General features: G+C 42.8%; 1 protein-coding gene and 4 non-coding genes across 5 annotated transcripts; all 5 read left to right on the top strand.

The window, feature by feature from the left end:
- The first annotated feature begins 1414 nt into the window (after window positions 1–1414).
- On the top strand, window positions 1415–26614 carry NOP58 (NOP58 ribonucleoprotein). The gene is made up of 15 exons (XM_074910406.1): window positions 1415–1573; window positions 4882–4958; window positions 6718–6770; window positions 8628–8752; window positions 9776–9912; window positions 11063–11127; window positions 12429–12563; window positions 13446–13591; window positions 14533–14659; window positions 15319–15482; window positions 16207–16341; window positions 17585–17646; window positions 20181–20314; window positions 25382–25503; window positions 26262–26614. Exons 1-15 carry the CDS (start codon window positions 1529–1531, stop codon window positions 26316–26318), a joined length of 1584 nt encoding a protein of 527 aa, XP_074766507.1. The 5' UTR covers window positions 1415–1528; the 3' UTR covers window positions 26319–26614.
- Window positions 7038–7126, top strand: LOC141962873 (small nucleolar RNA SNORD70). Its single transcript, XR_012634004.1, has one exon. It is a non-coding gene; the product is annotated as a small nucleolar RNA SNORD70 (small nucleolar RNA).
- Window positions 11712–11799, top strand: LOC141962874 (small nucleolar RNA SNORD70). Its single transcript, XR_012634005.1, has one exon. It is a non-coding gene; the product is annotated as a small nucleolar RNA SNORD70 (small nucleolar RNA).
- Window positions 13693–13776, top strand: LOC141962871 (small nucleolar RNA SNORD11B). The gene has a single exon (XR_012634002.1). It is a non-coding gene; the product is annotated as a small nucleolar RNA SNORD11B (small nucleolar RNA).
- LOC141962870 (small nucleolar RNA SNORD11) lies at window positions 14825–14910 on the top strand. The gene has a single exon (XR_012634001.1). It is a non-coding gene; the product is annotated as a small nucleolar RNA SNORD11 (small nucleolar RNA).
- Window positions 26615–27578: the final 964 nt, after the last annotated feature.

Genomic DNA, 27578 nt, shown 5'->3' with positions numbered 1-27578 from the left:
CTAGTTGAACAACATTTATTTGACAATATTAATAGTTGTGGGGCTTCAAAAAAATGGTTACATTATCTAAAGCACCGAAGTCTTTCCTTAAAAAAAGAAAAATCTTAAGAATGATGTGAATCCCCAGATTTCTCTGACTTTCCATGCTTTCCAGCATATTCCTTACATGAGAAGCAGGAGAGGAAATGAAGGCGTGCTGACTCATACGGATGGTTGCATAAAATGCAGCAACAAATGTCTGATATTAATCAAGCCCAAGTGTTGCTTGCAGCCTCTCTTCCTGCGGGCAGGAATAACTCTGCCTCTATTTTCAGCGCAGGTAACTCTCAATGTGAAGGAAGCGGGAATTTATCAGGGCAAGGCCTGGTGCTTTTCACCCGTGCTCCCCTGGCACGCAGCTCTTCCGTTACTGAGCCGGGCTCGGACCTAGGCGCAGAAGTAGGTCAGAGGCAGCGGCGCGCACAAAGCCGCTCTTTGCCGAGGCAGAAACCAGGCGGTGGCACAACCGGATGGCTGGAGGCGCCTGCGGGCTCTGCCTTCCCCCGGCCAGGACCGCCCCTATCCCGGGGACACCGCCGCGTTGTGGGCAAATCAGCAGCCCTTAAAACGTGTGCTTCGAATACACGTACTTCGGCACTTCTCTGTCGGAGAAGCAAACCTTTCAAATGCAGGCAGCTGCACGTAGTCGCAAACAATTCTTTACAAAGGAGAATCGTATCTGGATGACGCTCTGCAGAAGAGCCCTTGGGAACAAGCCGGAGGAGGCCGAGCAGGGGGCAAAGGGGATGCGCCCCGCTGTGTGGAGGGGGCTGGGCGCGCCGGCGGAGCCCCGGCACAGCGGGCAGGCCGGAGGCGGCGCCCCAGCAAGCCTCGGGGTCACCCAGGGACCACCAGCTCAAACCTGCTGCAGGGTTCACTCGGGACACAAAAATGCTAACGCGGGCACCCGAGTCCCCGAGCGCAGGCACATTTCTAGTCCCCGCGGCTGTCCCCACCGCCGGCTGCTGCGCCGGCAGGGCCCGAGAGGCGCCAGGCAGGGGCCCGCTGCTGCCTAGGGAGCAGAAGTCGGTAAACGGCCGCCGCAGGGGCAGCGGCCAGACCGGCACGGGCCACCACAGAGGACCCCCGCGGAGCCGCCCGAGCGCTAACAGGGAGGCTGGCTGAGGCCGAGCCACCGGCCGGCCCTGGGGCGGGCAGCGCCGCCCGCAGCGGGGGAGGGCGAGGATGGCGGGCGGCAGCGCGCGGGCCGCAGAGAGGCGGGGGCGGGCGGTAACGGCGGTTACCGGCCCTGGCACAAGCGCCGCCCCGTCCGGCGCGCGCGACCGCGCGGACCCTCCGCCCGCCACGTGGCTGGCGGGAGCGCGCGGGGAAGGCGGCCCCACCGCTTCCGCCCCTCCGCGCTCACTTCCGCTGCCGCCGCTTCTCCTTCCGGTGCGCGCGCGCTTGCCCGGGGGTCGCGCCCGCTGCCGCACGTGGCCGCAGCCTCCCCCTGTGCGGGCCCACGGCCGGCCTCGCCGCCGCTGCCGCCATGCTGGTGCTGTTCGAGACCGCCGCTGGCTACGCCATCTTCAAGGTGAGGGGTGGAGGGCCGGCCGGCCGGCCGCCGTGCCTCTCGCCTGGCCGCGGCCCGTCCCCGCCTGGCCGGGTCCGGGTGCGGGGAGCGACGGCCGCTGTCCTGCGGTGAAGGAGAAGCGAGCGCTGGGGTGGGCGAGGAGCGCTCCGGGCGTGCGTTGGGCTTGCGGGGGGGAACGCGGGCGGCTCTTTGGGGAGTTATTCTGCGCCGCGGCCCTGTGCGGCGCCTCTGGGGCGGAGGGGCTGTGTGGGGAGGGAGGCCTCGGGGCAGAGGCGCGGCGGGCGGGCCGCGACTGAGCTCTGATGGCGCTTGGGGGGAGGACGGGGGGCTTCCCCGGTGGTCCTGCGGAGCATCACCTGGGGAGCTTGTCTCCCCCTATCCCTAGGGGTGGATTGCTCCTTCTGGCGTCTCCGGCGGCACCCGGGCTTGAGTATGCTGTTTTCTTTTCCTAGCTGTGCTGTCGTGGCTGATGTTCCAACAAAACCTTGTGGATGCGGGAAGGGGGGCGTGGGAGACAGGCAGCCTGTGCCCAAACGGGTGTGCGGGGTGTACTGGTCCGAGGGCGTTTCCGAAAGCGGGGCTTGTCGTCTGGTGGAGCGCACGGGCAGGGCGAGCGTGCTCGCAGGAACAGTGCGTGGTCTGACTTCCCTCGCTCAGCTGAGAACGTGGGCTGGAGGGAACAGACCGCTTCGCGGGCTCTGCCAGCTCCTGCTGAGGCTCAAAGGCTGCAGCTGCGCGGTGGTTGGAACAAGGCTCAACTAGAGCTGCTACAGTGTCGTGCTTCTCTCTGGCCTGTTCGCTTGCTTGAGTGTTGATGCCTGTACGGTTTCACTAGCTTGTTCGTAGAGTTTGATCATAATACTCTTATTTCCCCCCATCCCAGTTTAGACTTTTTCCAGGTTTAGCTCGTACACAAGTGTAGGTGCAGAGAGCAAGGCGTTGGCTACTTTTGCCCTAGCCTGCTGCAGAACTACAACCATGGTGCTCTACGTTTACTTCCTCTGCTGCCTTTCCTCCTCGTTGGAGTGCAGCTGTGCAGTTCGGACAAGGAGGATTTTGAGATGTAAGACTCAGGGAGAAAACAAGATAGCTTCTGTTCTGTGGTGCCCCCCCAACACTTATAACTGGGGAACTAACACCTACAGTAGCCTCCCTGAAGGCTCACTGCTTGTTCACCCTAGCTAATATCCTGCACCTTCCAAGTTACTGAAAAAAAAAAAAAAGTAGGCTTAAACCTCTTTTTCACTGCGCCAAGGCCTTTTAACCTTTTACAGGTGCCAGGAGGAGCTGAAAATAACCCATATTTTAATTTCTGAAAGTAAGGTAGACATAAAGCAAAGGCAGGAAAAGGGGCTTAAAGAGAAATGAAGTCTCGCTGCAGAAGTGCTGTAGCTGGGGCGAGGGGTCTGGCTGTGATGTGTGTGCAAAGCGGCTAGAGGGCACCAGCCACCAAGGAGCGGTGTTGAAAGGCAGGCTCTCGAACACCCGCTCCCGGGGAAACGCAGCGGCCTGCAAGTGATGTCTGGGCTGGATTGGGAGAGAGGGGAAAGCTGCTGGAACTGAGGAGAAATAATATTTTATTAAAACCCATGTTTTGAGGCAAGCTTTGGTTTTCCATGCTGATTCTGTTTGCAGCTGCCAAGGCTGAATACAGTGAGCCCCAGCGCACATCTGCAGGGTAAGGGTCTAAATCGTGTACCTTTCCTTTCCTGGACACGATAGCTGTACGGCTGCAAACTTGTGTCGTTGTTACACTTGTGTGTTCATTCTCTGTCAAAACATTCTCTGCAGAGTTTAACTTTTTTTGTTTTAAAGCAGTCTCTAAAGATTGTCACTGCTGGGTTTTTGGAGAGGGATGGTTAGTTATTTGGGTTTTTGGGGTGTGGGTTTTTATTACTTTAGGGTTGGACAGAATTTGTGCTTCTGAGCTTTGGGAGACATTCACGGTCACCCACTTCCCTTTTCAGCAGTGCCCACAGATGTCTGTTGCCAGCATAACTGTGCTCTGCCTTTATGCCTTGGTGATCAAGAACTGTTGTCCTCTGCAAGCTGTGTAGCTCTCTTGTAGATGTTGCTCACATCAGAGGAGCAAACAGCCTAAATAGTAAGAGCAAACAGGGCATAGCCATGTTCTAGATCTTGGAATACTTTTTCTCGTGAGTCCTATCTACTGTTGTGCATGACACAAAATATACATAGGCGTGTAATTTCTGTATACTAACAACCTTGATTTAGAAGCTTCTGTGTATTTGTTTTTCTCTATATGCCCCATGTCTGTTTACAGAGGCTGAAAATTCTGTAGGCCTTGGGGTAGGAAAGTTGAATTGGAGGAAAGAATCAGCAAGTTGTGGAAAGGAAGAGTTGCCCTGAGGTTTTTCTGCGCCTCAGAGTCCTGTGGGAAATGAGTTGCTATGTTGCTCTGTTACTAATTGAGTTTAAAAAAGACAGCCTCCTTCGACAGGGGTTTGAAAATCTGCAAGGGAGCAAAATCTCATAATCCCAGGAACAATTTCTGCACTGAGTCAAATTGCATTTCTGTTGTGGGGACAAAACCACGAGATTGGAGTGAAGTGTAAAGACTGTACTGTTCCCCTGAGCACTTTGCTAGGAATTTTAAGTACAGACTATTTTGTTAAACGTGTGTAGGCTCTAGGGGTGTACTTTGTTAATCTTGTGCAGTTTAAAAACTGAGGAGGATCCCCTTTGTACAGAGATGGGATTAAGCTGTTGCTGCCTCTTAGGTAATTCTTGGTTCAGTTGACTACCAAGCTGTGGTGAAAAGTCTTCTTTACAGAGATGTTCTCTTTCTTCCTTGGGCTAGTTTAGATTAATGAAAATAACTTGTGGGATCACTCCTTCCTGTTAGGCATCCCAGACATGTTTGTACTTTCCCAAAGCAGTGGCAGGTTTGGTTTTTGGGTCACTGGGGTTATGAATGAGTCCTGTAGAGGAGGTGGGGCAAGCCCAATTTTGATAAACAAGGAGAGGGTTTTGCTTTAATGTGCAGGTTCAGAAGGACCCAGCCATTATTGAGGAACTTCTGTAATTCAGTTGAAAGTAAAAACACTGTAATATTTTGTGTTTATTAGTAGGATAAAGCTGCTGAGAGAGAATGATGAAACTGAAGATTACCAAAATTGAGTTTGTTGACTTGATCAGTATTAACTTCCAGTGGTTATATACACTGTAAATCTGCTTTGGGTCTCCTCTGCTGAATGAAGGGTTGAAGGTTGCTCAAGAGTGCTTTAAATACAGTTGTATGTTGTGTTGTGTTTTTTTTTTCTTCTAAGAGAAACCTTCTCTTTCAGGTTCTGAATGAGAAAAAGCTCCAAGAAGTTGACAGTTTGTGGAAAGAATTTGAAACTCCTGAAAAAGCAAACAAAATGTAAGTGGCTTTTCGTGGGGATAGCAGCCTGGCTTTTGGAAGGATATGACTGCCAGTACTTATGCACATCTGATGTTCAGAAAAAAGTATTGGTTTTAGTTTTCAGTATTGTAAAACCTAAAAGCAGTGAGCAATGATAATGAGAAGTTAGACACTCAGAGAAACTTGAAATGGAATATCAAAGTGAAAGAAATTACTTTTTTCCCTTGCAACGTAATTAAGCTGCAGAAGTCATTACCATGTGTCACTGAAGCAAAAAATTGAACAATATTTTAAGGAGATCTGGATGCTTTGACAAGAACATCCAAGCTTGTAATGCTGGAACTGGCTCAAATGACAGGCTTTTGTGCTCACAGGAATTTTTTTTTTAAAAAAAAAAACAAGCAATTTTAATCCAGTTGAAACTAATAGCATGTGAATCACTGTGAATTGAGAGTTACTGTTGTTACCTGTGCCATCAATGAGTGTTAGCACCACTGCATAGCTACACGGGGACTGAAGTGTCCACTGACCAAGTTGGCCTTTCTAGCAAATTATCCTAAAGCTGTGGACAACAGTGGATTCCTTCCAAGTCTATCTAGGGTGGTTTTTTATTGGAAGATTACTAACCAGCTTTGGTTATAACATATCTCTGAAAAAGCTATACCTCGAGATTTGGATTTGTCTTGCTCTGTAACAGTATTTGGAGGAGAGGCTGGAATATCCCACCTCTGCTTGTTTGTAGTGTTGTTAATCTTGTCTTGGAAACATAATCTTGGCCACTTGCAAGACAGGATGTGGCTCTTAATGGATCTCCACTCTGATCAAAGTGATTCCTATCTCTCCTGCCTTTCTGAAAAGGCATCAGTATAAGCCTGGAGCTTCTGCTGGGCTCTATGATGCTTAACTCAAGCCTTCGGCTTTATCTCTGACCTTGCTTCCTCGGCAGATACTTGACTCACAAAGAGCAGTGGTTAATCAGAACTGGATTAGTCAAATGCCTGTCCCTGACAAGGAATTTACTGGATTGAGATAGCTTCTTAACTGTAACTCTAGATACCAACACCACAGACTGTGTGAGGGAGAGAGGGAAACTGGGCCTAAGGATCTGACACAGTGTGGTTAAACACTGTCCGTATGATTTTTGGCTCTGGTCAGCAGTTAGGGTGTGGAAGAATTTTCTGCTGTTTCTTTTAAGCTCAGCTCAGAACGTGTATTCTAACATCTAATTATAAGGGAGGACTTGAGGATTTACGGGCAATGAATCAGTTCAGTTTTAAAGTCTTTGAAGATACATTTGGTTGAAAAGCATGTTAAATCTGACTTGTGCAGGCTACGCATTCCACAGAGGCAGAAGGTTCTGTTTTGAAGATGAGTGGGAAGATGCTATCATCAGTCAGTCAGCAGTGACACCTAGTTAATCAGGGTGCAGTGTTGAGATTTAAATGGATGATGTCTGTCTTTAAATATGGACTACAAAGCAAAAAGGGGGTTTAGGTTTTCGGATTATGTTGGTCCTAGAAATATTAAATCAAATTTCCTTATTTTTTTAAATTTTAAATAAATTTTGTGGGACCCAGCTGAAAAGTCATATCAGGCTCAAATTTAATCAGCAGATTTAATGCTCTTCTTTCTTTTTGAGGATGTGGATATTGATCTCTGGTCTCTTTCAGTCTCAGGGAGAAGAGGGGGACTATAATAGAGGCAGAAAAAAAAATAAAGTAGTTCTAGCATCTGTTTTATGTACATTCGTTTACACATTTGTATTTTTCTTCTGTAGAGTAAAGCTGAAACACTTTGAAAAATTTCAGGACACGACAGAAGCACTTGCTGGTAAGTGAGTTAACACTATTCTTACAAAAAAAAAATCTTTTTCATGCACTCGTTTACTCATTACTTACATCTGTCCCTGTTCGGTTTCTTTAAGTTTTTAAATTAGAAATTTTTCAAAGTCAGCTGGTTTTGTTGTTTTATGAGGTCATCCATCCAGTCTGTAGTGCAGTAGAAATGTAATGAAGTCTAGTTTTTTTCTTACCATGCTTATTTCCCAAACAGCCCACTAATGAGCACCATGATAGAAGGTTTTGACTGATGTATATATAGCCTGTTGTCAATGATGGATTCTTGTTGAAGCTGAATATAACTGATTTGAGTCAACATTTCGTCACTACCACTGAGACAACAGACATGTCAGAGTACATATATTATTACAACTGCACTTGTTTTATGGATGCATATTATGCCTGGTTTTTTTTTCAGCCTAAAAAAATGCTTGTATTCCACTTAAAAGAAATTTGGGAGTTTAAACAAAATGGAAAGCCTTATGTTGAGTAATTTTTACTAATTCAACACTTAAATGCTTGATGCTGAGAACTAGTTTGAACAGAAATGATAAAAGTTCTAGCTAATCATTCAGAAATGGTGTGACTATTACTGCTGAATTTGCTGTATGACATCAGTGGGTGAAGGTTCCAGGTCACATTTACAACTAAAGAACAGGTCTTTGTATTCTGATGTGGTAGGCATAGCTTATAAAGGAAACTAAGGAAACAAGAATGGAGGCACTACTATCACACGAGATGCAAGTGAAACAACTGAGACTAAAGCTGGTCTGTAGTCCTCTCCCTGGCATATTCTTTGGATTGTGTTTGTTTTGCATAGGTTTGCATTTAGATCATGGTTACTTAGGCTGATTTTTTAAAAAAATCCACCACCCTCACAGAACAAAACAAAGAAAAAACCACCTTAGAACTTCTACTACTTTGCTTCAGGTTTACTTATCTGTTTAATAGGAGATGTTATTCAGACTACCGATGTCACATTTATTTTGAAGGGAAGACTATGTAATGTGTTCTAAGTGGTTAGAAACTACTGGCCAGCTTGAAAGGTGGAAACTTATCTTCATTGTAGAAGGGTTGAGAGGAAACTCAGCCCAGCACTTAGATTTTACTCTTACATTTCATTACGGTTCTGGAAATCAAAAATCGCTGGCTTCTACTCTTCACTGTGATAAAGATGTTGCATCAATCACAGAAGTTCAGTGGAGCACAGAGCTGACCTGCAAAGAGAGTTATGTAAGTGCCTGCTTAAAACATACTGTGTGGGATTGTAAAGCTTTTACAGATCTATTAATACCTGAGAATGAAGAATGTCCTTTTATAATTCTTCAGTCTACATGCTATATTTAAAAGGTCCGTGTCTGACTGCCCAGTCAGTGCGTTTGGCATCATTCGGTGTTGACCTTTAGGACGTTATCATCATCATAGGATGCAAATAAGCCATTATTCAACTTAGCATATCATGGCTGCTGACTAAGGGACCTGGAAAATGGTTGATTAATTAAATGGTACACAAAATGTTCCTGTATAACGTTGCCTTTTGAAATGTTAAACACATCTAAAGCATATGGCATGCTGTTTGTAGACATCCTTAAAATTGACAGAAATAGAACTGAAACCACATGGAGAAAGGAGAGGCAACTGGGAGAAGGGTTTTTGATTTAGACCTCCAAAGGAACAAGTACATAATTTTCTAGTTTCAATTTTAACCACTGCATGGTGAAGTAGTATTGCAGCTCAGACGAGAGCTACTGTGGGCAGTTAAAATAAAAATACCAAGTTAGGAGTACTATTTTTGAGGGTTTTAGAAGGAGAAAGAAACTGCATCTTTGGTCTTTTTCGTTTTTTACAGCATCCACGGCTCTTGTAGAAGGCAAGCTCAGCAAGAACTTGAAGAAAATTCTGAAGAAGATAGTGGCAAAAGATGCCCATGAACAGTTAGCTGTAGCAGATGCCAAACTCGGAGGTGTCATAAAGGTGATAACTGATTTTGCCACTCTTCCTTTTGTCTTGTGCTACTGAAATCTTATAGTCAGGTTCCAGAGATTTTGCAATTATTAGCGATGGATTATGTTGCCAGTGTTGTGTTTGCAGTGTGGAAGATATCTAATCCTATGATCAAATGTGTACTGCATGTGTACTGGGAAGATGTCATCTTGAGTACACAAGTGAATGATGTGGTAGAAGTACACTGAGGTGTTCAGGTTTGCTTGATTTCTCTCTTAAATATTGGTTAGCAACCCAGCAGAATAAAAAATTATTTTCCCTAATGATCCCATCCAGAAAAAGAAGTGAGGAGGAACCAGACAAAAAAACCAGCCAGGCAGACACACTTATTCCTCACTAACAGATGCAGCAATAGTGGGGTTAATACTTACGGGCTTTTTGGAGGCTTGCATCATTCTACCTTCCTCAGACCACAAGCAGTTGTGCACATCCTTTGGTCCTTGACTACCAGAGGAAGGAAGCAGTACAATAGAGGTGGACTGCTTTCTCCAGTGTCTCCTAGGTGTCAAAATACCAGGTTCCCATCTCATGTCTGAATGCTGACTCTTCCAGTGATTTTTATTTTGACTTCCTTCTCATGTCTTAGACTGGTAGGCTGCAAAATGAGGAGTAAGTGTTAAAGTGAACAATACCAAAGACTCCGAACTAATTATTCAGTTTTGTTCCTTGAAAAAGAACTGAAGTCCCGACGCTCTACCTCTGAATTTCTTCTCTGTGGCCAAACTGTTTCTAGTAAACTGCAAAATCTTGAATCTTTGGTTCCAGTGTCTACATAGCAAACTGAGCATTAATCATAAATCCCCTCTTCAAACTGGAACTGTTACTATGTGGGGAACTGGGGGTGTTGCTACCTTGAGCATCGGAGATGGCTGAAACTGTTGTGTGATCACAGGATTGCAGCAGCAAAACTGAGTATAATGAGATAAGGAAGAAGGGCCTTAGAGGAATGTCGTTGTCATGCCTGACTTTGGACCGTTGATTTCTGTTCTGCAGGACAAGCTGAATTTGAGCTGTATACACAGCCCAATGGTTACAGAGCTGATGAGGGGAATTCGCTCACAGATTGAAGGGCTTATTACAGGCCTCCCTTCTCGAGAGATGGCAGCTATGTGCCTGGGTCTGGCGCACAGGTGGGTTCCTAGAACAGCTCTATTTCATCCCATGCCTGCTCCACTCCTGCATCCTTGGCTGTGCTGTGTTACTTGAAGTGTCTCTCAGTATGTGACATGGTGTTGTACTCTAAGTCGAGACACATTTGTACTTGAAATCTTGTTTTATAAAGGAAGGGCTTTTCAGTTTGCACCCAGCCTTGATAGCTTTCCTTTCATATGCTGTACTTTAGGATTTAGTTTGAAATGTCTCTGTAGCAGTCAAATGGGTCATTTGCAACTCCACTGCCGCTGAGAGAGAAGGTGAAGACCATGGTTTGCTCATTTATACCAGAATAGATGCCCATATAATACATAATGTAAATGTCAAAGCAGAGTTGTCTTCAAACCTTGCTATCACCACCTATGAGGTTTAGTGAAGCAGTAGTTAAATGGAAAGTTGTTGGATCAGCATGGGGTCAAGCATTCATTCATGAGTAACTTTTAATCTGTATTCTGACATGAGCTTGTCCCGTCTGTGAGCTATTGGCAAGTTTGAGAACTGCTTCGCTGTATCTAATTCCTGAAAAATGGATGCATGTTTCCTTAGAAAATGGTCATTAATATTGAAAAAGGACTTGAAGATGCAATTCCTCATTGATATCAAGTGTGTTTTACTGTAGCATACTGAGAAATTTTAAACATTCATTAAAGCCAGATGGTAATGGGCTTTCTCAGACAGTGAGAATCTGTTCCAGGAAGTTTATTCTGTTGCTTCACATTAATGTTGCTGATATTTGCTGCTGGGTAGGTACAGTTTTGTGGATTACTTCCAGCTGCTGCAGAACTAGAAGTGCTGTTGACAAATACTCTTTTGTGGGGAACCATGCAGAAAGAAACCAACAGCCCATTTCCTGCCACAGCACTCACGTGCAGTCTGTTGCGCATGGTACGGATAGTCTTAACTTTCCCTTTCACCCTGATCACAGGGTATGTGCATGTACACATGTCAGAGCTGTTGTGAAACTCGGGTCAGTGTGGCTTCTGTCCACAGCCGAGAGCGGTCAGGGGCATAAAACTGAGCAGGTATGAATGAATGTATGGAGAGCTATATTTGTGTAAAACAGGAACAGATGGATCATACTCTGCAGCAGGATGTCAGGATGCTGATGAAACTATTTTATCTCCTCAGCCTTTCCCGATACAAGTTGAAATTCAGCCCAGACAAAGTAGATACCATGATTATCCAGGCAATTTGTAAGTATATTTAGAGCTTAAATTATTAATGGATTTGACTTAGGATAGCTGACTTCTTTATGTTAGTTACAGAAAAGTATTGCTGTCAATTTTCTCCTAGCATGTTTCAGTAAATTGGGCACTGGTGTTCAGCTAGTCATAAGGTGTGTTTTCTTAATAGGATTTTCCACAAGCAGGAACATTTTTAGGGAGATAAAATAAACTGGTGTCCACTTTCTCTCAGCACAGAGATCAGCTGGAGTACAGGCAGTGTTAGCTCAGTCCTCTGAGGACCTCACTTGCCAACATGCCTCCACTCTGGGTAGCGTTGGGAGAATGGGCCCCACAGCACAGAATTTTTTGACCTTTCATTTTGATAGTCTTGCATAGAGAGCAATGTAGGAATAGACTCTTATGTTAGGTATGTAAAATCCACTGCAGTGTCTAATGCTGCATTTCATCTCTTTGTTTAATGGAAAACAGACTGAAATTGTAAAGGCAGCTAGGAAAGCCCATTCCTCATTTTTCCTTGAAAACATCCGCATCATAATTGTCATGCTTGCTGTGAGGCAGTGGTGAGGAATGTTATTTGGAATATTAATTCCCAGACTGTTGTCAATGATGAAACATAGTTAAGATGAAATTAATGATTTAATTCAGTTCCTTCGTCACTACCACTGAGATGACAGATGGGAATGTTGGTATTGCATTAGTGGGAAATATTTTAGCCTCAGGGCTCTGTAGCAATATATGCTGTGGGTGTTATATTCTTATGTTGTAAATCCAATCATTGGTCGTATCTGGTAAATGGTGAGCCTGTTGGATTTGTTGGGTTGATTTATACTATAAAGGCAACTAAAGGACTTAATACAATCTTTTAAATCAAGTAATAGAATACAAAATCAGTTTCTCACCTTTAAAACATTTTTCCTTAAAGTTTTATTAGATGGTTAAGCTTTACATCAATCTTATGTATAATACTTCGGCTGACTGAGAGGAAGAGTAACTGGCTATTGCTCCCCTTCCAGGGTAACGTGCTCTGCAGCTGTTAAAAGAGTCTGTCCAAAACAGTCCCAGTGATGAAACTTTCAGGCCGTGCTCACAGGAAGTCTTACTTTTTCTGTCACATGGTGCTTGGGGTTATGTGATTATCTGAAAAGTAAAGACTTCTAATGTACTGCAGCTTATGTTTCATTCCAGTCTTTATGGGATAAAATAACTTCAGTTTATCTCCCTTTCCATTATTTAAATTTGTTGATTTGAGAGTTTTCTATTTTTAGATTACCGTTTTCTAAAAAGTAGTCCATTCTTCTTTCTCTTAGCACTTCTTGATGACTTGGACAAAGAACTGAATAACTACATCATGCGCTGTAGGGAATGGTATGGCTGGCACTTCCCCGAACTGGGCAAAATCATCACAGACAACCTAACGTATTGTAAATGTGTACGGAAAGTTGGTGAGTAATAAGGAGGCATGAGCCTGGAGAACGTTGCATGTTAGTGTGCAATGCATTAATGGCACTGATTTGTAGACCAGCAGCTCACTCATCCAGCTACTCGTGACCCTGATCACAATCCTGCCTTCAGCAGCAGTGTAAATGGGGCCCGTAGAAAAGTAGCGTATGCTTGTATCTGCATGTTGATGCAATTTACCATTTTGCAGCTTAAGACAAAGCTAATACTGTATCACCAGTGAGGTCTTCATAGACCACTAGTGTATCTTCTTAGAATTACAGTTAGTCAGCAGACCAGTTTGGAAATTAGCTGCCAAAAACTGATGTAAAGGGAGTTGCTGCCTATTTGCGAGTGTTCTTGGAGACCACAACCGCTATAATTATAAGAGCAGAAAGAATGACTGCTATAATATTTTGGATACTTGCCTCACCTGTTAGGCATGTGCTTTGTATTGATGATTTTTTTTTTAATAATTAAGTTTGCAGTCCAGAGAGGGACTTGTAATTTTAAGGGATCTTTTTTCCCAATTGCAGGAAGAATTATGTAGGTTTGGTTAGTGGTAAATGGCTACTTGCTTCCTGGAATTCTTCCTTTGTCATCTTGTGACTGAAAATTTTGCAGCAAGCAGCTACTGAAAAGGTGAAGTATGCAGCATTACAGAATAAGGGCTCTTTTTTCCTAGTTTCAAATGTATTATTTCCAACCATTCTCAGATAGTATAAACACAGTCAGAACACTGACATGTATTTGGGGAGTTTGGAATAGGATAAGGTCAGACGACTTGCTGTTGTTATTTTGGCCTTTCATCTTCCTTTGTTTCTATGCTTTTTTTTACTAATTCATCTCACCCCCAGCACAAACTTGCTTTCATCTGTCCCCCACAGGAGACAGAAGCAATTTTGCTGCCTCTGATGTTTCTGACATCCTACCGGAGGAGATCGAAGAGGATGTGAAGGCTGCTGCTGAGATTTCCATGGGGACAGAAGTATCAGAAGAAGATATAAACAACATAATCCACCTCTGTGATCAGGTATGTACCCGTGGATGAATGGCAATAGGAACTCTACTTTAGCCATATCAGAGCCTCTTCTACGAAGCAGAGGTTTTCCCAGGGCATTGCGAACACACTTGTGATGGCAGTGATGATTCCTGTATTGTTGCTTTCCTGATGTACAGACATGAGGGTGCACAGTCACTACCTCATCTGAGCCATCTCAGACTGTTGATGTCTGCACAGTCCTCTAAAAGTGGCAGTCTTAGTTCTGGGGGGAGTTTTGACATCACTGTGCTTTTAAGTCTTTGAGATAATGGTACTGTATAGCCTCTTTAATCTGATACTTTTGAAGCTAGGTGATAAACCCTGGGTTAAAAGTGGAGCACTGAGGCCCCAAAAGGGTTAGGGCCCTGCTTTCATCTGTGTTGTATGTGAACTCCCTCTGAGTTTAGTGGTGCCAGTTGGATCCCTTTGTGACTTTACCAGGGAGTGGCAGGCTTAGGAGTTCCTGTTCTTGGTCTAGACCGGGCTGCTTTTTTTATGTGCATTCTAATTGTGTGTATTTGTATGGAACAAGTAAAGAGCATTTATCCTATTTCAAAAGAATGGTGGCAAAGATTTATGTGAAAACTGAATGTTCCAGGGTTTTGTCCTAAAGAAAATGTCCTTACTAAGTATTTTTGTTCTACTTTGCTGTCTTTGGTATGTTGTCAACTCCCTTATCAGGAGCTTTGCTGAAAAAGTAAGTTGCATCAGGGAATAAGCAATACAGATCCAATATACTTCGTGGCTGGAGCTCTGCTCTGGGAATATGCCCTATATAAAGCTTTCTGTAACTCTGGCTCTTGGCGGTCTGCATTTTGCACTTCGTTAGTCGTATCCGTTAGAATTCTCAGCACTTCCTTATTTCAGTATACTTAGCTCTTAATATTTGTCTGACAGCTAATACTGATTCCTGTAACCAAACTCTGTGCCAGGTAATTGAAATCTCTGAGTATCGGACGCAGCTGTATGACTACCTGAAGAACAGAATGATGGCCATTGCTCCTAATCTCACTGTCATGGTGGGTGAACTGGTTGGAGCAAGGCTCATTGCTCATGCAGGTGGGTTACACTGATTAGTGTAAAAAAATAGATGACTTCATCAGAGGCTTTCTCTGAGGAGCTGGTTCGCTAAAAGCATTATGCAAGGCCCTGGTGAACATCTCATGGTAAAGAGGGGGAAGGTAGCTCTTGAGGAATCTTGAGAATACTGGCATGAGCTTAGTAGTAGTCTGTGATGATGTAGTTCTCTGTTGGCCTGAATTCTTTTTGGAATATGAGGGCAACTTAAGTCACTACCTCTTCTGAGACGCTTACTGAGCCTGCTGCTGATGGTCCAGTCACTTTGAGGTAAAATGCTGACAAACTGACATTAGGCTTTTACAGTCTGACTGGCTTAAGGTTGCAGCCTTACTTCAGTTATCTATGCTGCAGTTTTGTGATGACACATTCTTCCTGCCAGACTTTGTCAGGAGTAGGCATTACTCCAGTGGAATATGTTTTATTGAGTCAGCCTTCTTTCCTGTTGCTGAAATCAAACCAAGACAGTTAGTTGAGGCATGAAAGACTGAAACGGCTTATCTGTCCTTCAGAACATGAAGCAGCTCTCATAGAAATAGATGGCTCTGAGCTTCCTACTTTTGAATAGCGTAGGAATCTATCCTTCTGCTTCTCTAGCTGCTCCTCTGACAAATTACTATTGCTGTGTCACCTCCTTCTAGGTTCCCTCTTAAATCTGGCAAAACATCCAGCCTCAACAGTTCAGTTACTGGGTGCTGAGAAGGCACTCTTCAGAGCACTGAAGACTAAACGAGATACACCTAAATTTGGCCTTATCTATCATGCTTCCCTAGTGGGACAAACCAATACCAAAAACAAAGGAAAGGTGAGTTGCAGAACTGTTTACCAGCTTGGCTTTTCCAGAGCATTGAATATCTGTGGATGAGATAGCTTGAGCTTCACAGTGAGACACTTTCTCTAGCTTGCTTTACTGTATTGCTTCGTGGTTATGTGGAACATACCACTGTCCCACAGATCTTTGGATGTCATTCATTCCTGTTTGAAAAAGTGAATAGGATTGTCCATTCAATGCATTTGAGTAATAACAGATGCATTCCTGCTGAGTTATGTAACTGTATTCCTCAAGGGGTATGTTACTACTTTCTTTCATGTGACGGTAAACTAAGCTGTTACAGGCTTTAGTCTTGCTTCAAAATGAGACTCTTGTGCTACAGCTAGTAACTTCTGTGGCTTGCTTTTAAAGAGCTTAGGCTTTTCTAATGCAGGGGCACGAATATGTGTTTGAACTGTGGAGAAAGCTCTTCAGCCAGAAATGATGCATGAAACTAACCTGGTCTGAACGTTGGGGTAGAGTGGGGTATGTATGACTAACTTGCTGTCTCAGATATTTCCCTCTATTTATCAAGAAAATAAGGCGTTACATTAACAGTATTTCAATGTTGAAAGAATGATGTACTAATTGGTTTTTGGCCTAAACACTGCTAGTAAATGATTGCTTTGTTCTTTTGTTTGTGGGTATGGTTTCCAGATCAGAGTGAATCATTGCCTTATGGTGTCTTAGCATTTAATATTCTTTTTGTCTTTTCCAGATTTCTCGAATGCTGGCAGCTAAGACTGCCTTGACTATTCGATATGATGCCCTTGGAGAGAATACCAATGCCGAAATGGGAGCTGAGAACAGACTAAAAGTAGAGACGAGACTGAGGCTTTTGGAAGAGAGAGGGGTAAGTCTAGCAGAGGGCTGCATGGAGCTGACGTGCTTGTTTATGGTATAATTTTTGAAGCACTGCTTTCTGAATCTTTCCCCTTCACTCGGTTGTGTGATCTAGTGTCGCTCTTACTCTGTAGTTTCTCCTAGCCTTGTCTGGAGCAATACCGTTTGTGAGCTGGCTGCATCCATTTGTACATCAGTTTTTCTTGTTGACATACCTGTCTTCATTTACATTATACTGAAAAATCTTGATTCTGAACAAGAATAAGATCATGCCTTTACATTCTACTACACTTTTTATTAACTACAAAAATAGGCTTATTACTTCATAGCTGCTTTTTCTTCACCTCAGAAGAAGGTGCATTTGGGTTTTCTACACCACCCTGCGCCCGCACCATTTTCCACCACGGTTGCCCAAAATTTGAACTCTGGTGATGCTTATCTTAAGGAACTTTCTCTGTAGCTAAAGCAAGACGTTATTCTGCAAATTGCGGCATTCCTCTCCAGTCATATAATGCGTATCCTGCCTCTCTATACCTGCTGTTTCACCTATTGCCATCAGCACAGCATGCTGGGAGAATGTAGGGTTCACTTTCCATTTTTAGATTACATGTCTGCTACATGTCATCTTGTAAATGATGACTAGATTCTGCCTCCAAAGATAGATCTGATACTAATGCTGTAGTACTGGCATTGCTAGAACCAAAAAGAAAAATCCAGAAAAACCTGCCTGCTCCTCCTTGGACGTTTAATGGGAGGTGATACTTCCCATTGAAACAAAGGCAAGGGAGAAATGTTAATACCAAAACACAAACTGATCACCTGACAAGTACAAATTTAATTCAGATACAGTTTGGTGCCTGTATTGTGGTTTTAAGGTTGGTTTTATGCCAGGCATAGAGTGATACCTGCCCTGACATGCAGTTATTCTTGCAAAAAAAGAGCATGTGCACAAATTCGAGCTGGTCTTGGAAGTTTAGAGGTATGATGATGTATGTCATGTGGCAGTGATGCCCTTTAATTGAATTGGGCTCTTGATGAACAATATTAGAAAGGCACATGCCTTTCTCACCCCAGTTACCTTCCTGTCACTACTGTACTTCCAGGTGTAAGACTCATACAGGTACACAAGAACCTGACCAATAATATATGTTTATCTTTCCAGTTTTAATTGCTTTCAAGAGCTGTAGAACTTGTGTTGTGAATTGTTTTCATTATGAGTAATTTGTTTTTTCACTTCTAAATTTTTCTTGTAGATAAGAAGAATAAGTGGCACTGGAAAAGCCTTGGCCAGGACAGACAAGTATCAAAACAAGAGGTAGAGAGTTTTTCCTGTCAGCTTGGCTGAGTATAAATAGCTCTTCCTGTTCTTATTTCTGAGAAGCTTTTTGGTTGTAGGCTGAGTTGACTTAAGATCCAGAAAACACTTTCTGTGCTTTTAAACACTGATGGCAAGTCCCATTACTAATGGGAATTCCCATTTTCCCACACTTTGCCGTTGTGGTAAAGCCAGTGAACTGGAGAAACAGTCCTGATTTTCTAATAGTAAATTACTGACATCATCAGATAACATGCATATTTAGATGCTATCAGCATCAGCCCAAAAGGCTGGATAGTTTGGGGAGTTAATACATAGCAGCTTTGTTTAATGGAAGTCTGAATAGATTAAATTTGAGAAAATCAGAGTTTAAATTAATTTCTTTGACATGGAAGCTGTCCTAGAGACCTACTTAGCTGTTTTATTCTTACAGAAGAAAAAAAACCACAACGCTTGTTTTGAGCAAAGCTGCATTTCTTTGTTTAGGTCTCGTACGTAATTAGTAGTATGTATCTTAGGTGGTGGATGGGGTCTGTACTCTGGACATTGTTAGAGCAGTTCTGTTGTGTGAAGTGACACTAAGCTGTAACTGGGACAGCTGAACATCTAAGGATTTGAACACGTTATTATTAGGCTGAGCTGTGACATCTGGGTTTTCTGCTTAATTTGGTTGCAGTCATCTTGCTTGGCTTAGCCTGCTTATTTTGCTGAACCTTTGGTGTAGAGAAGGCAAGTGTTCAGCAAAACCAGGGCTGGATGCTAGTTCTGTGAGGAAAAAATAGCACTGTTGCGCCCATCTGCAGTCCCCAAACATCTTTCTCGAGCCTAGCTGTAACTTTCATTTCCATATGCTAGGCATTTCAAAATGTAGTGATGGCTCTGATTTCTGGAGCTGCTTTTAAAAAGACAGTGTCAGTAAATGAAGCATCAGGGTGTGTAAGGAAGCAGTAGCTTAGGGAGGAGAGTGTTGAGGAGATGACATACATGCTGGTTTTTGACCTCTTGAAATGATGAGTCATGAATTCCTGCCAGGACATGTTTCTACTGTTAGACATGCTTTGCAAACATGTCTAGTCTTGGGGGAGAGACTGAAGATAGTTCCTGGCTGTTCGGCTTAGTCTGGTTGTCTAAAAGGGAGACTAACTCAGCTCCTGTCAAATTGCTCTTGTAGTGCAAAAATGGCAGTACTGCTGCTTTGTGGAGATTGATTGAAGGGCTGAACTAGTGTTTTAAGGAGATTGGCAAGAATCTGAATCTTGTATGGCGCGATGGATCCTGTATGAATTAGCTACATCAAAGTAATGTTTCTGAAAAAAATTGCAAGGCAGCTTTTAGAGATAAGGCTCAAGTGAATAATTTGCTTTCCAAATGAATGTATGCTTTCCAAAAACAGGTGTGAAAGTGCATCACCTATCTTTAGCATATTTATTTGCTGATTTATTTTAAAATTTTATTAACAGCAGTATTTTTGTCAATGACAAGGAAGCCAGTGAGCTCTTGCCTGGGTTTAACTGCAGCAGAGTCCACTGTTTGCAAAAGGCTGCATAACTAATTTCTGTAAAGCAGTATGCGGTGTTAATACCCATAAGAATAATTTCTGATGCCTAGAGGATATACTGATGGTACTGTCTGCTAGCATTACCACATGCTTCCCAGTCAAGCACTAGCCTCAGTTGCTTTTGTAGGCTCTGCAGGATAGCTACTTGAGATTCCTACTTTAGAGAAGTTCAGGTGCTCAGTTTGTTGTTGAGGGAAATAGCTTAGGCTTACTCTTTTAAAACTACTTTCTCCTTCTGTAGGAATTCTGTTCTGCATGAGTAAGAAAAAAAATTGCTTCATTGCTATTAGATGAATCAATTGCTCCCGAAGAGGTCTAACTAAAGAGCACTGGGTTTCAGGATGGCTGGTTCTCTGCAGCCTGTGGAGGAGTTTGGGATTAAACAAAGGCACATGCATTGTTTGAGAAGAGGCTGTTTCAGAGACAGATTATGTATTTGAATGTCCCATAAAGTAATTGGTAAAGATACGAGCATTACCCTGCTTTGTGAGTTGTGCCCTGTGAATGTAATGGTGGAGTGGCAGCACAAAAAACACATAGCCACTTCTAATCCTGTATATATGCATTACCCTTAGGGTATGTTTATATGGACTTGGCAAATTGTGGGCACCTATGTGCTTGTGACCATTCAGCTATGCTAAAAAGGTGTTCAGCAGCAGAGAGATTAATCTAACGCTCTGTAGAGCCTTGAACAGATACAAACCAGAACCAAATTCTTACATAACTAGGGTGTTCAGATCAGATCAGACAGTTGTACTTCATGGGGTATCTCCTGTAGTTGTGGTTACTGATGAACCATTTATGCATTGGAGAGAGGGCTTCGCTACCTGCAGATGCTGTGTTAGCTAAACAAGGTTGACTTGCAGATATTCTTGAAAGGTTGTCTTGGAAAGTTTATTATGTTCAACTGCAGGATCTTATCTGGGGGCTAGCTCTTTTTCTTGTCACTTAAGCTGGCTTATTTTCTTCATTACAGTGAAGTAAAAATATTTGACCCATCTGGTGACTCTACACTTCCTGCTGTTTCAAAGAAACGCAAAATTCAGGAGGTGGAAGAACAAGACACAGAGGTTCCTGTGAAAGCAAAGAAGTTCAAAGCAGAGATGAAAGGTTAGTTGCTGCATCTGTGCTGCTGGCATGTCATTGTGTGCATCATGCAGTGGGGCTTAACATTTATAGCCAGCCACAATATCTGGTTATTCTCCTTGGGTATGACGGTGTATTTAAAAGTAATTAATAATCCTTTATGGACTGACATCAGACTAAAGTCAACTTACTTTAAATATCTGCAAAAGAAGTTTTTGTCTTCAAGTTACTGAGGCCACTAAATACGAACGTGCTGAGCAAGAAATTCTGCAAGAAGAATATGAGCAGAGTTTTGTTGTTAAATGTTCTTATATGCTTACAACTGTTTAAAACTTCTTCTCTGTAAAACCAGAACTTTCCCAGTTTTCTTTAAAGAATAATACTTTATTCTATATAGAAATGTTTTCTGGCATGCTTCAGCATAAAACATTGTCAGAATTAGATGTGAAATGACACTTGGAAATTTCATTCTGAATTTACATAATATGTGAATAATTGTTATTCTCTGGAGAGCTAAAACTGAACTATGGCCACAGTTCTTTCCTTCTCTAAGTTACTCAAGAAAGATTTTGGACTGTGACTTCAAAATAATCTGGTTTTATATTATGATTGATTTTAAGAAACATTCTTTCTCTTGTCTCCAGTGTGCACTTCAGCACCTCAAGATGTCTGGCCTAGTAGTTGCTGTGATAGTGGAGTACACCGAGTGTAAGGGGCGGGGTAGGGGGGAGGACTTTAAGTCACTTCTGTGAGACCCCAAGATAGATCTGGGTGTGAGCTACTCTCAAGTTTTGTCAGCTACCTGTGCCTGCAGCAGGTGAGGGCTATCAGAGCCTTCCCTTTCTGCCCTTCTCTGTGCTGCTGTGTTGTAGAGTATCAGAGGGTGGTTATGCTGGTTCTGTACCTGTTCATACTCAGCTGATGCTGAGGTGTGATCTTTCCGGATGCTTGTCGGATCATGATATCTGTGTACATGGATGCAGCAATTTGCAGGAACCTAAACTTAGCTGATAATTGAAGTTACACTGGAGGGAGAATCCTTTTTGCTATAAAGCTGAGATCTGTGCCCCAGCTTGTTGTGTTGTACTTATCATAATGAGACAAGGACACATGAGCACTTTGGAGGTTGGAACTTCGCCCATTTGCTTTTTGGAGAACGTGGGTGTTCTCACAGCTACTGCTTTTGATAATCTTTTGAACTAACTTCCCATACTGTAGTCTCAGAATTGTTCCCTTGGGGTTCCCTTGCATTATCAAAGCAAGCGTTGACATCTTGCAGGCATGAGCTCCTCACAGGTGAAATATCACATTCATTTCCAGCCTGGTCTCCTACAGTTTGAGGAGGATATTTCTGTTCGTAGATACATTATACAATGGTTCATGCTTTCACACACAAACCTTCTTGTGTTTGCTTCATTTACTTTATTGAGCATCAATACCTCCTGGCTTAGGGGTTGGGTAGAGCTTAGCAGGTATCCTTGAGCAGTAGATGGTGTTCAGAATACTTGTGTACTACTGAAATCTGTGCTGTTTGCTTGGGGTTTTTTTAAACTTCCCAAAACATTCAGATGTGTTGCTTTTCTTCCTGTAAAGAATAGGGCATCCTTCAGCTGTGTGGTTCATAGCTCCTGCTTTTTCCCAGTTCTTCATATCAGCTGGGCCATTTTATTTGGATACTTGGGCACTAGAACTAACTGTGCCAGTTGCTTCAAACTGTGGAAGTGTTTTCAGAGGGGTTATTTATCTCATACCACCTGTATACAGCACTAATCTTTTCAGCCTGTCCTCTTGTACCTGTTAAAATAACACTGCCCCTATGTTTGCAAATTCTTGTATTTGACCACCCAGCAAAGTACATGGGTTTCCCTGACACAGGCTACACAGATCATGACCTTGCTCTTTTCCAGTGTAGCTGATATGACTGCACATTGTGCTAGAGGGGTGGTGGTGGTGGTCTGAGAAGTTTGAGCAGTTCAGTAAATTCCATAATACACAGAAGAGTTTAAAGGAGGTCCCAATATTAAGATTTATGTTGCATGCCCACTAGAATATGCATGAGCCTTTAATTTCTGCTGTGTTTTGATGCATTACTCTTTAAGCTTTTCCCTGGTCAGAAATTACACACCCAGACATAGTGTTGTGAAAGAAGTCTCTGCCCCCTCCTTCCCCGTGCTGATTGTGCAGCTTCTTTATAAATGGGGGTGGTGGAAAAGCAGTCCAGGAAAAAAGGGAATTCTTCAGCCAGATCAGTTTTGATCCAGTTTGTCTTACAAGAGGCAGGTAAGGGACAGGAATAAGCTGGGAAGCTGCCACTGAAAAGAGATTTGTCAAACTATTGCTTTAATATCTGTTGTAAAATGGGACAATATTTTGAAATGTAATAGCCCGAAATGTAAAGGTTACTGCAAGGTGAGATGTGTGGTGTTTTTTCTCCCTGTTTGGGGTGCATGTATGACAGTACTCTGGAGAGGAACTGCCAGGGGAGTTGGGAGTGAGGCATGACTTCAAACCGCTTCCAACATTTACACCTAAAAAAGAAGCCAAGTGGAAGGATAGTGCCTGAAACAAGTTACAATCCACTTAAGTTGTCTGTTAAATCCTTTTTTAATGGTGGGGGAAGGGAAATAGGACAGATATTTTTTTTTGTCTACAGCTGTTGAAGGTGGATGTGGCTAGACAAAATGTATGTCACCAACAAGGCTAGCCAGTGCCCCTAGTCAAGTGTTCATCTGACGTTTAAACATCAGGATACAGCAGCAGCTAGTCATTTGGAAAGGTCTTGCTTGAAAAGAAAAATATCAAATAAATGGAATGGACCCTGCAAGACACAAAGCCTTAAATGACAGCAACATCATGACATGGCATATTTATTGATAGGCAGTGCGACTTGACTCTGTACATGCAGAGCATCATGTGGAAGAGGGAGGGTACATCTGGTGTGTAAAAGCTTGTAGAAAACTGGTGGAAAATGGGTGAATGGAACTACTGCTGGTGATCTCCAGCACTGCATAGGGCCATCAATCAAACTGCTCTTCCAGGCGCTTCTGTGCCTGGGTGCCTGATAGTAAGAGCTGTTGGCTTTCTTGTCACCTGCAGTGTTTCACAAAGAAACCCCGCTGGGCTTGAGTGACTAAAGTCTTCTGCCCAGAGGGAAAAGACCAGCACCCCTGTAGCTTTTATATTCGTTCTGCCTAGGTACAAGTACATAAAGTGTTGTGTGAGCTTTGTTAGAAAGCAGTGACTGAAATCTTCAGGAAGGCGTCTGCTGCCAGCTGTGAGAAGTGACCATGCCTATGAGTGCACAGTGCATCATCTGCGTTTGTAAATTGTGACCGGTTCCACTGCCTGGTGTGTCACACTTGATGACATGTAGGGTAATAACAAGAAGTTATTTTTCCAAGGTTACTGCCCAACATTTTGCTTGAAAAAACATAGTTTACTAATCCAGATGAGTGAAAACGTGTTGCCTAGCAGAATATGATGCATATGCTCCTGTTATGCTGTATGGCTTTAATGTAGTTTATGCTTATTTTTCCAGCTACTTCTTATTTCCCTGTGTCATTCATAGGGAAGTGAGGATACCAATTCTTGCACGTGTTTTGAGTGCCTTGTGCTTGCACACTGTTCACTGTGAATGATGTGTATGTCAGAATCCATTTACAGTTATATTTACCAGTTCCTTTATCTGGAATACTTTGCTGTTTTGCTTCTGGCATTTTTTTAATGTCAGGAAACTGCTTGTGTTAGCTGGCTGTATTTTTCTGTAGACATGTCTAGAAATTTTTTACCCTGAAGCCAATTTTTTTGTCTGAAGTTTGTTAGGCAAAGATTGAAGTGTATTTTTTTGAATCATATAATCCTGCTGCTGCTTTGAGGAACTAAACTTGTGACAAAGTACAATCAAGATGTTAGGAGGTTGTGTGTTTTGAGTTTTTTATCATTGTACTTGTTTTGTTTCTGTTGTTTTGTAAGTGGTGAGTGTGCTTCAAAATGAAATTGATTCGTCTTTTTGGGGAGTACAGTGAGAAAATTACCTCTTGAGTCAAACCTCCAGTAGCAACTCTGCACACAGTGAACACCACTGGTTTTAGAATCTTAATTTTGTGGCTTCTGAAGGACAGTGGTTGCTACGTCATGAACTTACTCATGAGTACTATGTACTGAGAAACTTGGTATCCAGCACTGACTCAGCTGTGCAAATAAATTTAACTTGGGTATGCTCCAGTAACAGCCTAGCTACTGCATAGGCTGTCAGCTTGGTAATGATTTCTGCTTGGTATCTTTTACCTAGAGATTCTGAAGACTGTGGTATGTATTCTAGAAAATGAGTGGTAAATCATAGTACCTTTACCACTGTGATTAGATAGTCCAGCTGTTGGTGAATAGTTCTGAAAAAATAAATATAAGAGGGCATAAGTAAATCTTTCCTTGGGTTAACATTCCTTTCAGCTTATATAAATAATTCAATTCCTGTCTTCCAGGACAGGAAAGTGTTTCTGCTTTTGCATTAAATGCTCTACATTAGCTCAGCATTAAGAGATCTTTGTGCTTGCCAGTCTAAACAGTAAAGAAAACAGGTCTGCTTCTTAGCAAATTCCAGCATCAAGATAGGGAAATCAATTGTGAACAAGCTACTGCTGCCTGAATGCAATTCTGATGTGGGTTTTAGAGTCCTTCCACTGATCTTGTGATGCTGGTGAAAATATTTGCCCACTGTGGACAGTCTGTTTTCAGAAAGAGTACTTGAAGGTAATTTGGCAGACAGATTAAAACATGCAAGCTTGTTTTAAACTTTCAGAGCAGCATATGAGTGGTGTTTGTAACAGGGGATGTGAATAGTGTGTCCACATGTTGTCACTTGTGTCTCAGGTAGTTGTGTATTTTGATTACAGCAGGGAGTAGTCATGCAGGTAAGGGCAAAGTGGAAAGAAAATAGGTGTACAGAGATGTGAAGGGGCAGTGTGGCATTAAGTACTTCATTCTTACTCTCATCATTGCATCCTGTCACATATCATAGAAAGCTTTTACTTTTGCCTTTTACACTCAATAACTGACAACCTGCATTTCATTTTTCTTCCTTCTGTGGTACAGAAGAGACAACTGTAGAAGATGGTGAACCTGTCAAAAAGAAGAAAAAGAAAAAGGATAAGCAAAAGCAAGCGGAAGAGGAGGAAGTACTGAGTGAGGAACTCCCCACCAGCCCCACGGTTGAGGTGAGACAGAATTGCACAGCTACCTGATGGTTTATGGGAATGGATTCTCTCCAAAACACAGGGAGTGGAGGGAAAAAATATTATACAGATAAAGTTCTTATCTGTATAACCCGTGGTATGCAAGGACTGCTTTAGTCTAGTAACTTTTTTCATGATATCCATCACTGTAATGTGCAAGAAACTTTGCATTACAAAATAAGGTCTGGGAAATCTGTGACTAATGCCTCCGTGTACCAGGAGCATGTCCTCTCCTTTCCTCTGCCCACCCCCATCTTTCTTTAGTGTTCTCTTTCTACATCATTTTGTAGTGGGAAGGGTGTCCCTTGGTGCTGATCCATAGGCATCTGTTCTAGTGTTTAGGATGTGTAGGGAGCAGAGGCTGTGCCTGCTGATTTGATGTCTTCTAGCAACAGTAGAGTGGATTGGGACCAAACAAAACAAGTTAGTTGCTCAGTTTTGAAATCCTGTTCTTAAGATGGGGTTTAGTCGTCTCCCTGTTGCTCAGCGAAGCTGCCTGACCGCAGTGCTGAGCTGCCAGCAGTGTGGCACACAGCACAGCTTCCCTTGCCCACTGGCCCCACTGTGCTGTAAGCATCGAGCGCGTTTAGCAATAGGGGAAGGTGACATCTCTTGGGTTGTGCTTTGCTGAGAGTACAGCAGCTGCTGTGGTGCTTTGAGTGTGAGCTCTGTTGCCTAGTTACTGTGTTGCTTTCTTTCTCCATTATACTTTGTTCATAGCAACATTTGTTTGTTTGCAGAATACAGAAAAAAAGAAGAAGAAAAAGAAGAAAATGAAAGATGAGGATGAAGACTGATGTGGAGCAGGGGGGGGAACATTGGTCCTTGGACAGCTGCTTCAGAGTAGCATGTCTTGACATAATTTCTTTATGCCTCTTTCCAACCTCTTGCTGAAAACTTAACTTCCCTGGATTGCAAGAAGGCAAGGAGATGGATTTGATAGCTGTCTTTCTGGCCTGGAACAGGATTCCCCAGTGTCTCTGCTACTTAGGATTGCTGTTTTTTTGCAGTTTCTTTTGTTGAAAAGCTCACAATAGAGCATCTTTTCATATGCAGCCACCACTGATAAGGAATAAAAACATTTTTATGGAGATTTTATGCCTCTGTCTTGTTTGCTGGCTTTCCAACCATTATCATAACTGTTTCTAAGATTTTTTTTATTTTAAATGAATGATCAGGAAAAAGGGTTTCTAAATGTGTAAACTTTGTGTTACAGTTTATTTTCTGAAGAATTCAAAGGCTGTAATAAGTTCATAAAATGGATACAAGTATCTCTGAGTAGTATCAAAGATGCATTGAACAGCTGAGGTGTGTTACTGAGTCTGTGCTGTAGTTCTCCTGAGAAAGTGTTTTTTAATCATCATTCAAACATTTTGGTTTTGCTGCACTGACAAGATTCAGATGCATGTTTTGAAGTAACACAAGTTAGCTTCCAAATTGCTTCTGTGGTGATTGTGGCAACTTTCTTCACTTGATTTAAAAAAAAAAACCCAGGGCAAAATTACTTCTTCAGCTATCTGATAATGAAGCTGAAGAGACAAATGGTTTTTATTAGAAGCAGAAATCAGCCATTTGCCAGTTCTGCCATTCTCTGTAGGGGATAAAGATGCACTGAAGTAGCATCATAGGATTAAGGCACTAAAACTCTTGAAACTTTGTGGTAGAAAAGGAAGCAATTTTTGTTTGGCTATGCTTACCACTCGGTTTAATATGAAAACATTCTTTTTTGTAGGTGTAGTTGTACACTATTACCTAAATAAAGTAGCGGTGTCTTTAGCTGGTAACATTTGGTAACTCTGCAGCCAGTGTAGCTGGTGCTTTTTTTGTAGAATACAGCTTATTCACCAGCTCTTGGTATTTAACTGCCTGTGGCTTACCTGTTAGTGTAAGTGGATATGCCGAATCCCTAACAAGACTGGCAAGGTGTTTATTAATGCAGTTCTACCAGTATCAAGAAGGTCAATTGTATATTTTCCTTCTCAGGAAGTTTGCAGTGAGTTTAATGCTATAATTGAGAGGGGCTGGTCAAGGAGTACTCTGGAACAGCATATTGGGAC

Source organism: Athene noctua, chromosome 7, assembly GCF_965140245.1.
Source record: "Athene noctua chromosome 7, bAthNoc1.hap1.1, whole genome shotgun sequence".
NCBI lineage: Eukaryota > Metazoa > Chordata > Aves > Strigiformes > Strigidae > Athene > Athene noctua.
This window is presented reverse-complemented; position numbering and strand designations above follow the sequence as displayed.